Source organism: Podarcis muralis, chromosome 3 (assembly GCF_964188315.1).
Source record: "Podarcis muralis chromosome 3, rPodMur119.hap1.1, whole genome shotgun sequence".
Taxonomy (NCBI): domain Eukaryota; kingdom Metazoa; phylum Chordata; class Lepidosauria; order Squamata; family Lacertidae; genus Podarcis; species Podarcis muralis.
The window spans coordinates 45,838,050-45,853,710 of record NC_135657.1 but is presented as its reverse complement, the minus strand read 5'-3'; the positions used below and the strand labels follow the sequence as shown (position 1 = coordinate 45,853,710).

General features: G+C 40.7%; 1 protein-coding gene across 4 annotated transcripts in view; it reads right to left on the bottom strand.

Annotated features, from left to right (window-relative positions):
- Nucleotides 1-3,630: 3,630 nt before the first annotated feature.
- Nucleotides 3,631-15,661, bottom strand: part of LYST (lysosomal trafficking regulator) — a 77,236-nt gene continuing 65,205 nt past the window's right edge. For all 4 annotated transcript variants that reach the window (XM_077925777.1, XM_028724079.2, XM_077925778.1 and 1 more), the window contains 7 exons: nucleotides 15,182-15,318; nucleotides 13,198-13,296; nucleotides 11,148-11,287; nucleotides 10,766-10,863; nucleotides 6,136-6,292; nucleotides 5,558-5,629; nucleotides 3,631-4,172 (listed from right to left, as the gene is read on the bottom strand). In XM_077925777.1, the coding sequence (XP_077781903.1) occupies nucleotides 4,034-4,172; nucleotides 5,558-5,629; nucleotides 6,136-6,292; nucleotides 10,766-10,863; nucleotides 11,148-11,287; nucleotides 13,198-13,296; nucleotides 15,182-15,318 (842 nt within the window). In that variant the 3' untranslated portion in view covers nucleotides 3,631-4,033. The remainder of the gene's footprint in view (nucleotides 4,173-5,557; nucleotides 5,630-6,135; nucleotides 6,293-10,765; nucleotides 10,864-11,147; nucleotides 11,288-13,197; nucleotides 13,297-15,181; nucleotides 15,319-15,661) is intronic.

Here is a 15,661-nt window from a genome sequence, read left to right as displayed (position 1 = left end):
TCATTCCTTCTCTGCTATGGATGCACAACCTGTCTCCAGGCACTGAGGTTGTCTGGAACGGATTTCAACTGCCAGCCCAAGCAGCTTCTGTATTTGGATACAGTGGTACCTCGGGTTAAGAACTTAATTTGTTCCGGAGGTCCGTTCTTAACCTGAAGCACCACTTTAGCTAATGGGGCCTCCTGCTGCCGCCGCACCACCAGAGCATGATTTCTGTTCTCATCCTGAAGCAAAGTTCTTAACCCGAGGTAATATTTCTGGGTTAGCAGAGTCTGTAACTTCAAGCGTATGTAACCTGAAGCGTATGCAACCCGAGGTACCACTGTATATGGAACAGTGTTCTTCACCTGAAGCAACACTTATGTCTTTGGCCAGCCCTATGTAGGACATACATGAAAGCCCTATTTATTATAACTGTGCTGGTGCGGGAGGCAGGAGTAGAACAGAGGAAAACACAGCTGTGACTGACTGGTTGAAAGGGGTCTGTGAGGTAAAATATCCCAAAAACTGTAGTATTGCAACAACAGAGCTCACAGAGATGATGCAGCCCAAAAGATGCAACCCCCACAATGAAGCAAAATTAGGCGGCCGCCTCAGGTAGCACACCGACTTTTGTTAAGAATGGTACAGTGAAGCCTTTGCCAACCTTGTGTCTGTGGTGGCTGGAGCTGCAGGGAGTTGTAGGCCAAAGGACTAGCATAATGGGTGGGAGATAGATCCGATTTTCAGGGCACAGTCCAATAGGAAGTTCTGAAGTGAATGGAATTGCTCACAAGCCTGGTTTTGATGGGTTTAGGGAGCAGTGCAACTTGGATTTTCTACCTCAGGCACCCAACATGTATTGCACTTCTGAAAATAAAATTTTATAAAGCCAGAAAAATGAAAATATCTTTGTCAAGCGCTCTTTCCAAGGAGAAAACATTTTTATATATGTTGGGGTTGAATTATCTGTGGAGTGAGATCATTTGCTGTTGTCAAATCTGGAGCTAGCTATATGACACAACCGTAAAAAGTCTAAAGTGTTTCAGATTCATGACCATTTAATTCCATTTAACACACATTTTAATTCAAATTAGCTAAATTCACACCTATCTTGTTTTAACTGTCAAATAGAACTTCTTGAATGCAGTTCTGTGTCTGGTAGTTTCAGTTCTTTAACTGATATACCATATGTACTCGAGTCTAATGCGCCATCAAATCTAATGCACACCTTTATTTTCACAATGTAATTTGGCCAAAAAAGGTGCAATCTGGGAAACATATGGCCAACATCAGGTCAAAACAGCGTAAGAGTGAGTTGAAGTGGCGGGTATGCTGTTTGGGGAAAGGGGGAGTTGAGAATTCCCTGATCAATCCTCTTTAACAATCATCTGGGAACAATTGGCTGCTAAGAACAGGGCTCACTTGTCTTAGTTTCTGGGCAAAGTAGAATTATCTTACAATACTGAAGATCTGTACAGTAATTTATTTTTTGCATTTAACTGGTCCTAAGAAGGAGATTGCACTGCAGCAAATGTAAACAAAATAACAACTGAAAAAAATTCCTTCCAGTAGCACCTTAAAGACCAACTAAGTTAGTTCTTGGTATGAGCTTTCGTGTGCATGCACACTTCTTCAGATACGATGTGCATGCACACGAAAGCTCATACCAAGAACTAACTTAGTTGGTCTTTAAGGTGCTACTGGAAGGAATTTTTTTTGTTTTGACTATGGCAGACCAACACGGCTACCTATCTGTAAAATAACAACTGAAATAAGTAATGTGAGTTAAGAAGAAGAAAACATACCTAGAATCCCTGTGGAGGTTTGTAGACTCTAGTTTTCATCTGTATAATATTAATGCCTTATGTATATTTGTATGAAATACTTTATTACTCAGCAGTATAGGTGCAGTGAACATAAATATACTGTAATTATATTATTATTTACAGGGGTATTCAATGTATGCATAAACCTCATGAGGTGTTATTAAGATTTCCAGAACAAAGCTGCCATGCTGAATAAATATCATTCTATCCAAAAACCTTATAGCTCTGCATAAAAATACTGCATCTCACAAGGTCAGTTGTTTTGCATATTTAAGATTTATAATAATGTCCGAAAAGTAAGACTTCATAAGTGACATTTTGTATCCTAATGTAGAAGCAATTAAAAATGCCTCAAGAACAATGAAAAAAGATGTTACCTCAAGCACACCATTGCAGTATAAATCCTTGTTTTTAGATGGTAAACATGATTGATATGTGAACCAAAATGCATTTTCCTTTTGCAATTTTAAATGTGGAAATCCATAGGTGTTAATGTAATGTCAGCATCAAGTTGGGAAAAGACTAGGAAGAGACATACATATATTCACACACAATGCCTAGTGTGCTTTTTTAGATTCTGGATTCATCAGAAATATTTTTCAAAAAAACCCCCACTTTTTTTCCAAAAGAATTTTCTGAAACAATTCTGAAAGCTTCAAGACTCCTACAGTCTTATATTTGAATGAGCAGAAAAAGGGTGTTGATTGCATATTTATGAAGTGACCAGTTACAGTTTTCATGATGCTTTTAAAAGAGGCACATGCAGAAGAAACATCAAAGGGAAGAACAAAATGAAAGATGTAGATTATGGAAAAATGTATAAGTTAATACATCACTAAGGAATTCTGGGCTTATTTGCTTTTCCCCGAGAAAGAGAGTAGATGCATTTATACTACATGTATCTCAGAAATTTAAATAAACTTATTTATTGAACTAGTCACATGAGAAAGCCATTAAGATTCAGAATTTTATAAACTGAATGTTAAAGGCTTTACATATTTAACTGCTAATTGTAAATATTGTTACAATTTGCTTTTAACAAGGGGGGGGGGAGTCATGCTGAAAATGTCATAATTATGTTTAAGTGCATAATTTTAAAAGAAAACGTATGAGTTCCTATTCCGTGAGTTCATGTTCTGTGCATGTAACTCTTCATTAGTATTATACAGATATATTTTAAAAATGTAATTCAAGCAGTTTTTAAACAAATCAAAATGATTTTAACACAATTATAATATTTATACTTTTTCAACCCCCTACCATTGCTAAAACTGAATTGGAAAAAAATAGTTTTGGTGGAGTTTAAATATCTGAATTAACAGAATTGCTCAGTTAGCCAGATTGTCATAATTCTGCTCCCCTCCCCATCTGCCATTACAGAGTTTTTACAATTCTTACATGACAAATAGAAGCATATTTCTGCTTCTGCTTCCCCATTCTTGATGTCCAGAGAATAAACCACAAGATGTTCCAGTCTTTGGGATTTATACAATTTGAAATTATTTTGAAAGATCTCTGTATTGCTTCATGTTGTCACAACAGTTTTGCCTATTAAACTACAGGTAGCATATATACTTAAACTGCTATAGACTTATGGTCTGTTATAAATTAAGACAGTGAATAAATAGAATCACATTTCATAGAATTGTACTTCAGGTATTTCAACAACATTGGTGTAGAGACACCTACAGAGTTAATTTGCTTCTCTATAAAGCAAATCTGAGTTCTTGAATTTTAAAACACTGGTAACTGGGTGTGTCCATTCTAGAGAAAGGTGTACTACAGTCAACTAATAAGTTATACACACAAACCGACCTTGTTGTTTTTTTTTTAATAAACCTTTGAAGTATTTTAATTCTATTTTATTTTTTTACAACACAAAGGGGCAGAAGTCACCATTAGCGCTTCAGGATTTAGAATATACAGGTCCACGAAATGATTTGTAAAAATATTTTTACATTATACATTGCAGCATTTAAACTTCTGGGTTAGCGCTTCTACTCTCTCCTGAAAAAAAGCACACCAGAAGTTTCCTATAACCAGTGATATGGTCTGGTGCGTGAGCATTCGTAGCAGCCTTTCACTGATATATTGCTAATCTACTCTCAGTTATCATGAAGATGTTAAAGAGTATTTCAAGATCCAGGTGAACAGAAGAAGTTCTATAATCTACCCTGGACTGAAAGCGCTTCAAAATAACCAAGGCCAAGGAGGAAGAACAGCCATCAGCCAGCTGCATAGCTGCTCAGGAATGAGTAAAACATGGGGAGTTTCAAGGGCTTTTGGTCCTTGCGACACCAAGCAATAACAGTTCCTTCATTATTTGCTGTGTAGAGATGATGGCCATCACAGGAAAATGTAAGGCTGTAAAGAAAAACAAAACAAAAATCTGTCACATCTCACGGGTTATTGAGAATTTTAAACCCTAACACTAAGGATGCTCCTCAAAGGGGGTGGGAGGGGGGGGGGAGACACAGTTTTAATATACCTGTGCTAATACATACATTTATTTTCAACACTGACACCCACACCCTGCCTTTCTAAATAAAAAAAGTCTCGTACAAAACAGCACGTTGTACATTCACTCAATTCTGAAAAACGTTAGGAATGTTTGCAACAGCTCCTCCACCCTCACCCCTGAATAGGTCCCAAGAAAACTGCCGCACATCAAGTCTACACTCACGCTTATTTTATTCTAATTCTTTGGAATTTGTGTGCTTTCTCTCCCCCCGGCTGCCTCTTGTGCTGGAGTGCAGAGTCAGGCAACCATAAATTTCCTTGTGCAGTTTTCTGGTTTCCTGCAAATCTTAGGGGTTGAAAGAAAATGTATGTGAAATATCTATGGAAAGAAATATATATGGCTGAGCTCCTGACGTGCCTTTACTAGCCCACTGCGGAAGAAATGGCTTTTGAAAATAAATTCTCGACATACACCTTTCAGTTTGCTGCCCAATTTATTTGGCGCTAAAATTTGTTTTTATGTGGCTTGTTTCTGAAGTTTCTCGTTTTATGTAATCTGACAGATGAAAAGAAAGAATATTTATTCCTCCATTCAGGAACGCGCCAGAAATAATTATGAGTACTGCCAGGAAAAAGAAGAAAGAAAGCACTGAGGAAGTCGTGGGCATGGGAAGGGGAGTAGCAGATACAGTGGTACCTCTGGTTAAGAACTTAATTCGTTCTGGAGGTCTGTTCTTAACCTGAAACTGTTCTTAACCTGAGGTACCACTTTAGCTAATGGGGCCTCCCGCTGCCGCCGCACGATTTTTGTTCTCATCCTGAGGTAAAGTTCTTAACCATAGGTACTACTTCCAGGTTGGCGGAGTCTATAACCTGAAGCGTTTGTAACCCGAGGTACCACTATACCGGCAACTGAACACAAAAACTGATCAACTGCGGCCCTCAGTAGAGCAGTTGTGAGCCCAATTTTCCCCAATTTATTGGATTATCCCCATATCAGACAAACCCAAATTTACAGGGGAAATTGATATTGGTGTTGTTTGAGGGTAATATGTGGACTACACAAGCTAAATGGGAACACAAATAGATGCAAATGGACAGTAAATTCAGTAACAGACAGTAATGCAGAATTCTCAAAATTATCTGTAATAGTAACTTCAAAAAGGTAAGCAAGACATATTTCAAAGGCATCAATTTACACAGAAAACCATGTTCTCAAAGCGTAACAGTAAATTGCTGTGTTCCAAAATGAAGCCATTTGTTTGTTTCCTTGTTTGTTTGTTTATTACCTTACAATAGGTTTATTTGATTTAGAGAATGTAATTTCCCGCACAGGTTTCAAATCCCACGTGCTCCACAGCCTAAGGAAAAGACAAAGACAGAATGACTGCTACCGGATACAATCCAAAAACAGCTTTTCAGAGATTTGGCTGCAGTATTTTAAGACTAGCACTTTCATCTCTTTTTGTGTCCTGCCAGAGTCTCTGCTTAAACCTGTGTTGCAGATTTTTGGCATTTTTCAGACGCACCCATGACCTTGCTGCACTAATGCATATGTATACCTTTTTAGTGCAAGTGTCATGGACAAACTGGGGGTTTTTTTAGAAAAAAGATTTTAAAAGCCCTTTTCATCTGTTTCAAATGGGTCCCTTCTGAAGCAAGAGCTCCCTCCCTCCTTCACAACCTTGTTGTAAAGCTGTGAAACTAGGGTTACTGTATGGAGGAAGCTGTCCCCTTTGCGCCACAGAAATAACATCTTCAGAACGGATGCATGGAAAAAGAAGTACGGCACAGAGTTTCCCAAAGAATAGCTTTTATAAGGAGCACTTGCAATCAAAAAGGAAAATTGTCTCTCGTAACCACTCACCGTACAACTCCATTTTCCAGCCCTCCAGCAATCACATTGATAGAGACTCCTTCAGGCTGGTTAGAGAAAGCAACAGAGCATATAATTTCCCTGCAGTGCACATGTCCCACAAGATCACCGTTCACGGTCCAAAGTCTCAGATCACTGCCACCACCAACTGAAACGCAATAGAACAGCTGCATTAGCAAAATAAAATCCAGAACATGATCTAGATGAAACAATATACTACCCAAAAGACCACTCAAAAGAATGAAGGACTAGTATCCAATCATATGCAAGCACTGACATTACATTTTTTGGTACTGACTATTTCTCAAAATGGGGGGCGCGGGTGGCGCTGTGGGTAAAAGCCTCAGCGCCTAGGGCTTGCCGATCGTCAGGTCGGTGGTTCGAATCCCCGCGGCGGGGTGCGCTCCCGTTGCTCGGTCCCAGTGCCTGCCAACCTAGCAGTTCGAAAGCACCCCCGGGTGCAAGTAGATAAATAGGGACCGCTTACTGGCGGGAAGGTAAACGGCGTTTCCGTGTGCTGCGCTGGCTCGCCAGAGCAGCGATGTCACGCTGGCCACGTGACCCAGAAGTGTCTCCAGACAGCGCTGGCCCCCGGCCTCTTGAGTGAGATGAGCGCACATCCCTAGAGTATGTCAAGACTGGCCCGTACGGGCAGGGGTACCTTTACCTTTTATTTCTCAAAAACATAAAAGCCAAATTAATTACACAGAAGCAATAGCATTATCAATAGGTAATACCAATCACGCATTATCAATAGGTAATACCAATCAGCTTGTCACGCTGGCCACGTGACCCGGAAGCGTCTGCAGACAGCGCGGGCTCCCGGCCTATAGAGTGAGATGAGCGCACAACCCTAGAGTCTGTCAAGACTGGCCCGTATGGGCACGGGTACCTTTACCTTTAATACCAATCACACCTAACAACCACTAACAAACTGAAGGTGTTACTGGACTGCAGGGGGACATCTTTGTCAATATAAGGGGCACCCCTAAATTGCTCTAATCGGGGGGATCTCAAATATTTTCCCATTTCTTTTATTTCAAACATTCACATACAGCTTCTTAGATACAAACTACTTCTCAAAGTGGTTTGAAGAACGATTAAAATGCAGTATCAATGGATACAATAAGGACTGGCAACAGATAAAACTTCTATTTCCAGTAGTCCAAGTAAAGACATGCAAGATGTAATGGCCCAACTGATGGAAAGGTCAGCACAGAACCAATGCATATTCTGGCTTCCTACCAGGCTATGCTTAGGGACGTACTGGAGAAAAGTATATTTCTTCCCCCAGGAGATATCATATGGCCTAAACAGGAATGCAGAAAGATTGCCTTCTGAAATGTGCCTTCAGCTACTTTTACAATTGTATTACATCAGTGTGATGAGAGCATCCAACATCTGGAAGAAAATGTAAGTTATGTGAAGCCACTTCCTGGTGTGCAGACTGACATAATGGATAATTTGACCATTACTTCACCTAATTAATGAACAGAACTGAAATGCCAGATTAATAGAATCACAGAGTCAAAGAGGGTCTTGTAGGTGATCTAGCCTTGCTCTGTGCATGAACTAAAGCACCCCAAACATCATATTTTTTGCTCCACAAGACACACCTGACCATAAGACGCAACTAGTTTTTAGAGGAGGAAAACAAGAAAAAAAATATTCTGAACGAAATAGTGGGTGTATGATTTTTGTGGTTCATGCTGTGGCCACAGACATGTGATTTGATGGTGAGTTTGGAGAATCCATGTGGATCCGTGCTTTGTAACCATGTTTTCGCGCCATTGCGGCCCCATGAAACAGTGGACACATGATTTTTTTTGTGCAGACTATAGCCATGGACATGCTATGTGATCTGATGGTGAATTTGGGGTGACCCAATGCAAAAATCCTGAGGATCCATGTGCTTTTACCTGCCCCCTCCCAGGCAGCCTCCTTTATCTCCCTCCCGATCGCTTGCCAATCAGCTGCTCAGCAGCTTTGTTTCAACACTCCCTTCCCTCTTGTTTGCCTTAGTGTCTTTTCCTTAGCTGGAACAGTTTTTTGCTCCTCCTTTTCTTATAATTTCTCTCCTCATTGCTTGTTTGAGTATTCCTGTCTCCTCTCTTTGCAAGTTTGCTGTCTTTACCTCCCCCCCGCTCCCCGGCAGCCTCCTTTACCAGCAGCCTTATCTCCCTTCCGATTGCTTGCCGATCAGCGGCTTTGTTTCAACACCCACTTCCCTCTTTCAAAAAAAAAAGCATGATCTGCTTTTTGCCCCTGGGCAATTTGGCTCCAGGGACCACACATTCACTCCACAAGATGCACAGACATTTCTCCTTTTCAGGAAGAAAAAAGTGCGTCTTATGGAGCAAAACATACGGTAGTTATCCAGCTTCTGCTTGGATAGCAAGAGACACCCCACCCCCCAAGTAATTTGTCTGAGATCTTCAGATGGGGTCCTTGTGGAAGGTAATGTGGTGCCCACCCTTGAAAGAGCAAGGGGTGTTTGTTAATTTAGCCTTGAACATTGTTCAGGGGCCAGGTAGACATGATGAGAAGTAGCAGGCTGCATTTTGTGACTCTGCAGCTATCGCTCAGACAATAGGCATGAAAGGCTGTGCTGAATTCCTCATGGAGGGAGGTAAAAATGACATCTATTTCCACTGATAAGGGGAATGCGCTTTGGTGACTCACATAGTTCCATGCCCTTTCCCATACATAAAGGAAGAAGAATAAAATATATAAAAAGGAACACAAGCATTTGATGTTTCATTTTTTTAAAAAAATGAAGTCAACACACCTCTGGGTCATGACTTTTGATTGAACTTTACCAGCCAATCAACCAAATAAGAAAGGTATCAGAACAGCAAGAAAATCTAACTCCAACATGAATTTATAAAGAGGCAGGTGGCAAGGAGGTAGCTTTAAAAATTGATTAGCTTTAAATCACTAAAGAAAAGGAACAGGTTAAAAGTAATATCTAGATAAATAACACAACATTTCCCATCCCTACTCCAACCCCTCTTTACCTTTAAGTACTCCAGTGACTAGAGTCATTATTACCTTTAGCTCAAGCTGAGGAGCGGAAACAAATGAAGGTGTAAACTGGCCATTAATCTCTCTAGGATTTTAGAGAGTTGCTGATAAATCAATTCAGTCTCTAGAGATGTGCAGTAACCTACAAATAGCTACAGATAATCCACATTCTCTTCCGGAATCTCCTATTTTGGAACACCTACGCTGCTTGTTTTAATTCTATTGCAGAGCCAATGGGAATATCACCAATATTTGTCTTGCTTTTGCATGTATACTTAATGAACATTTTAATACAGTCCCCATGCTACCAGTTATTTAATATCAGGAAGCAAGGAGAAGATATAATTTTAAGAAAAGCAATTTCGGCTTGTATATCCCCCACAGGAATTTTTCTGATACAGTATCTTGGATAACAAATCTGATGTTTGGGCCTTAACTTCAGATAATGGAAACTCTTTAAGAGCTAGCTGAACCATTAAACCTTTGAGAGATTGAGATTCATCTGCTTGTGTTCGCACACATACAGTTTTTACAATGTAGCATCATTTCACCCAGGAAAATGCATAGTAAACATGATGTCCAGGAATCACAGGTATGCAGAGTGTTTGGTCCCACCTTCCTACCCCACAGCCCTTCAAACCCATCACTGAATGTTGGGATCACCCTCTAGAACAGCATTCAATGGTGAACAAAGGGCATCTGGCAGAAGGGAAATGAAGCTCCCCTTTAGGTGACCAGGCCACTTGAGCCACACAGGCCACTACACCTACCTGTCAAGCCCCAAAGACAGTCAAGCCCCACACCTACCTGTCAAGCCCCAAAGACAGTCAAGCCCCACACCTACCTGTCAAGCCCCAAAGACAGGGCTTGCTAAGCCCCTTTGGGTGCTTGGGAAGCAGCACATTTGTTTTTAAAGGGAGCATTTTGTTTCTTTGCAAAGGAAGTAGTTTGTATTCAAAGCGCTTTCCCCAGCGCTTAGAATATGATCTGCTTTCTCTGTAGAAACTTCAAAAGGCAATCAGCTGATCACCATTTAAAAGAAGCCTCTTTCAGCTGATTGGCACTGAAAGCTCGTCTTCAAAGAAGGTTGCTCTAAGCAATGACCAGCCATTACAGAGACCTCCTTTGAACTTTGGCTGGTGTCATTATGGAGGGTTCTACCTACCTGCCGTAGTTTGCCAGTGGATGAGATAAGGATCTGGCCCACTGGCCAGTTCTGGTTCCTCAGCCCTGTTTAGTGAGTCAGTCTTTGCTAGTATGTGCCATTAAGAACCCCGGCATCTTGCCTTTAGGGGCACACAGCTCAGTGGAAGAGCATAACTTTTGATGCAGCAGGTCCCACATCTAGTCCCTAGTATCTTCAGGGAGGGGTGGTAAAGGCTCCTGTCTGAAGTCAGAGAGCCATTGCCCATCAGCTTAGACTGAACTACAGGGTCTGATTTAATGGTCTGGTTTGCACACCAAGGTAAGCTAGTCTGAAATAAATGATAGCCTCCCTTGAACCAGCAGCAACCTTGTGCACACTGCTCAAATTATGTCTGCCTTTGCCCAATAGGAAGGAAACAAACCACAGCACTGTTTTTGAGAAGGTACCTACCTGAGTCACAAACTGTTGCAATGTCACCTGTTGTTTCACTAGCAGACACTGCTGTTACAGGACTCTTGTGCCCAGCAAGACTTTGCACGTAGCAGAGCCTGTAAGAATCAGAGTTCAGTGATGAAAGAAGCAGCTTTCACTGCTGTTGAAAGTATCAGTATCTTTCAATCAACGTTTTATTTGATGTGCCTGCCTCCAATATCAATTATGAATATCTGACTACAATATTTTTATATAGTATGGGTGGGATAGTACTTAATTATCACCATCCATTTTATGATAAATGAAACAGAAGTCAATCCTACATTATATTTCAATATTTAAAATATAGAAGTCGGATGCAGTCAAGCCAGCATGAGGATATATTGAAGCATATTCGTACCTGTTCAAATCCCAAATGATGCAAGTTCCATCTTTGCTCACGCTTATCATTATACTGTAAGGCTTGCAGACAAACAAGCTGGTGATCTCTGCAGTATGGCCATACAGATGCACTTGAGATTCCATCTCAATCTCAGATGGCTGAAAAGGAACCAAGACACTCTAAGTTCCAACTTTGGTTGAATTGGGATGTGGGGGGATGAGGATGGCACAAAACTATATTGCAAAACGAGGTCTGATGCTAAGCTAGCGGGTGGGGTATAGATGTTTTAAATAACGATTTGCACTTGCATCACTGATAGCTCCTATTCTATACAGTTGTGTTTTTCCATTTCAGCTATTCAAAACAACAACATGTAAGTGAGGGTTGCTCAAGTCAAAAGCATCCATACCACTTAAAACACACACACAACCTGAATACTTGGCTGACAAACAAATGGTAGTATGGTATTAGTGCTGAAAGGTAGCATCTTCAGATGTCTCACATAGTTATTAGCACAGAGAAAAGCTCTATACAGCTGCCTTATTTGTCAAGACACATTGTCGCTTGACTAATTTATATCTAGATGTGTCTTTCACATTGCCATTGTTAAGAACAAACTGCAGCGAGAAGGAAATAAAACCTTGCCCAACTTTACTACTGTTTAATTCCACCCTTTCCTCTCTGAAGAGCCAAAAAACTAACTGAGGTGCAGAATCGTCGTCATAATAAAAGAAGCTGGTAAGAACAGAAGGAAGAGGCGACAGACAAGAACCAACACTTTTCCTAGATACGCTAGCCGCATCAATGTGGTGCTAGACTCCAACAGCCCATTAAAAAACAGACCTGTCTCTCTCCTGTACCAAGCCTAAGATTTCTTGTGCCAGGATAAAGGTATAGGGCCTGTCATCTACATCTGCACTATGTTAGAAATCATAGCACTGTGTTGCCATCTCACGCTGGTATTTCAAGTAGAAACAGCAAGGCAAATAGTTTAGAACCACACTGTATGTCTTTCATTCTTAAGTATGAGTTACTTGATTGGCACATGATTGGCATTGTGGCCTTTTTTAGTGGGGTGGGATCTGAGGCCCTGCCTTTTGTTTGTATAGCTGTGCTTTTTTAGTTTTTTAGGTTGGTAGAGCATGAGACTCTTAATCTCAGGGTTGTGAGTTTGCTCCCCACATTGGGCAAAAGATTTCTGCATTGCTAGGAGTTGGGCCAGATGACCCTCATGGTCACTTCCAACTCTACAATTCCAGGACTCTGTTGTTGTTCTTAACCGATTTTAATGCAAGTCGCTCTGGGTCACTCTGTGACAAAAGTGACTAACAAATAAAATGCATAATAATTATTTCCTGCCCTGCACCGAATCAAGTTGTCCACCTAAATTAGTCAGCTGGGAGCAGAAACCAAAACAGATGCCAGTGAACATGCTGTCACACCATATGGCCATATTTTGAGAAGCAGACTAGACACAGAAGTTTCCTTTGCATGCTGTCTGTTGTGTGTAGAAATGCCAGAGCTATGGGACTCCCATAAAGATGGTCACACCTGAGCAGAAGGGAATGGGAGAAATGCCCACATTTAGGTTGAGAGCATTTATAGACCAAATATAAGTCCATGCTGTATCAGTTTATTTTCTGGTCTTTAAAGCACCACTCTCGTTTACCACAAACAATATTTTCAAATTGTAACTTCTGCAATTGATGTAAAATAAAAATGAAGATCTAATCATGGATCTCCTGCATCACATGGAACTAGGCTCCAAACCTTCATTTATCTAGCAAACCCACAAAAGAGAGGAAGCATTTTGCAATTTAAGCAATTATCTAGCAAACCCACAAAAAAAGGAAGCATTTAAGCAATGATAAAACATTTTGCTAGAAGATGCAGCCCAATCAGAAAACTGATTTGGTACAACAACAAAAAAGGCCAGGGGGGGAATCAGTTCTTGCTAAGATGCTTTCTCTTTGTATTATTGTTTTTATAATCAGAGAGAGAGAGAAATAAATATGATTTACTGTAGCCAGGCTTTTAACTAGTCACTATTTCTCTTTCATTTACTTACTGTGCTGCTAGTGAATCTGTTCATATATGCTGTGATGACCCCGCATTTGCTGCCAGTAAAAAGCTGACAGCTGTCAGGCACCCAAGCGCAGCTTGTTACCTTGCATAAAAGAAAAAGTGAGAGACATTTAAATAGTATCCCACACTACTTTAGCTTTTATTAAGTTTATGCCCTGCTGTTCCATCTCAAAGACCCTTCAAGGTGGCTTATAACTGCAGAACAGACACCCCACACTTTTCAGTTCTTTAGCTGTTTCTTGGCAGTGCAATGGCTAAAGCTCTCTTAATCACAGAGAAACCTACAGCTGGTTAATGAGGGTGCAAAGCCACCCAGCACAGCAGGGCTCCTTGCTTTCATAATCTGAAAGCAGTTATTCTACACCACAAAGGAAGCTGAATCCAAACCTTGTGGGGGGAGCACAGAAGTAGTTTCTAGAGCTGTGCAGAGGAAGCTGCGCCTCAAAAAACAGAAAATCTTATTGCAGGCCGGCCGGCACATGAGCCTAACTGGGCTCAATTACTTTACCTTTTCCGGATTTCATATTCATTCATATTAACAGAGGTAAATAGCTGCCTTCATTATTTATTAAATTCCTGTACTTCCCTTCATTCAGGGCTCACAGGGCAGTTTACAATATAAAAACACAATAAAGCATAACATAGTAACAGACAAAAACAATGATGCACACACACAAACAAACACAATTTAAAAGGCCATAGATTTATGAACAATCGTTTTCCTATAGTCTTGCTGAAGTGAACAAGTCAAGTGATGACTGGTAGGGAAGCCCTGTTCAAGGTGCTACCACTGGGTATGGCCTGGCTGGTGCTAACCTATGACTGGGCCTTCTCGGTGGCAGTTCCCTGTTTGTGGAATGCCCTCCCTAATGAGGTCTCTCTTAGTCTTGGCCTTTCTCATTATGCACATTCAGGAGGAAAGTAAAATCATTCCTATTCGCCCGGGCATTTGATGGCTGAAAAAGACTGTTCTTGGCAACCTTGAAATTATTAACTATGAGGGCATGTGACCATTTAAAAAATGCTTTTAGATGTTCTTAAAGTTTTAATGTGATAAGTATGTTTTGTTTTAGTTGCATTGTTTTATTGCTTGTTTGCTGCCCTGGGCTACCTTGAGGAAGAAGGGAGGGCAGAAATGTAGTAAACAAATACTACTAGCAGAGAAATGCTCACAGAATTAGCAGGTTTATCTACATCTCTATAATCCAGAGGAAGCAAAAGTCCAGGAAAATCAGGGACATGAACATAAGACTAATAAATTTATAGTGGTATAAGCCCTCATGGATGAGAAGTCATTTCTTCAGTTGCAGACCTGCTCACACACATTCATAAGAAACAGCAATAAGAAAGGCTGGATTTCCAGTAAGTGGGCTTTTGGCCCCACTAACAAATATATAGCTGCCACCTGAGGATGAACACTGTCTAAAGTGGGGTGCAGTCCATAAAAGCTCATGTTATAATAATATGTGTATTAGGTCTTGGCCTAATTTAGTCATAACACTGTGCCCACATGCTCCCTCATCCCTTTCACACCATAACACATGGTTGATTGGCCTCCATCTTGGGTTTAATAAACCACAGTTTCTCATAACATCAAAACCAAGAAATTGTGGTTTAATCTCTGTTAAAAAACAAGGATATGGTGTCAGGGATCAGTTTGTGGTTAGCAAACAGAGATTAAACCAGTTTCCTGTTCTTAATAGGATAGGAAATTGATATTTTAATAAGTCATTTGGCACAAAGTGCCAAAGTGAGACAAGCAATGGGAGGAGAGGGGCAAGAACGGTGAGCATCTGGAAAAAATCATTAGACTGATTTCTTGGACATAAATCATTAGGCTGAGATTATCTTTGAACCAGCATATCATCTAAGATGCTATGGGTCTGGTTTCGCTGCCACAGATGAACACTGTTTTTCAAACACGGCATTCTATAGGTGAAAAGAGGGGAAATAAAAATGGCTTTTACCTGATGAAACTGTGAGCTCTGTATAAAGTTAACTGGAGGTTCACTTTGCTTGCTCTTCAGTCTCAGTATATTGTCGGCATATCCCCAACTCAGAATGGCTGACCACTGGATATCTGTGCTGTGCATGCTTCTTACACCTGTAACAGCAGTCAGGACATTTACATTAAGTAGAAAATTCACAGTGTGTTAGTCTACAACAAAAAGACACATATTATGTATCTATTTTTGGATTTTAAATTCCAGTGTTCAAATGTCTGAGCAACATATGGACACTTCCCAATAAAGTCTTAAATTCAGGGGGTGGGGAGTCCTTTTCAAATCGGAGGGACACATCCCCTGCTAAGAAACCGTTTGAGGGCCACATGCTAGTGGCATGTGGGACACAGGCAAAGGTGGGTGTTATCTTTGCATTAACAGAGTTGAAGGTCAAATTCCAGCAAGGCAAAAATCCTGAGGGTGGAGGTGAAGCCAGTGTGGGCT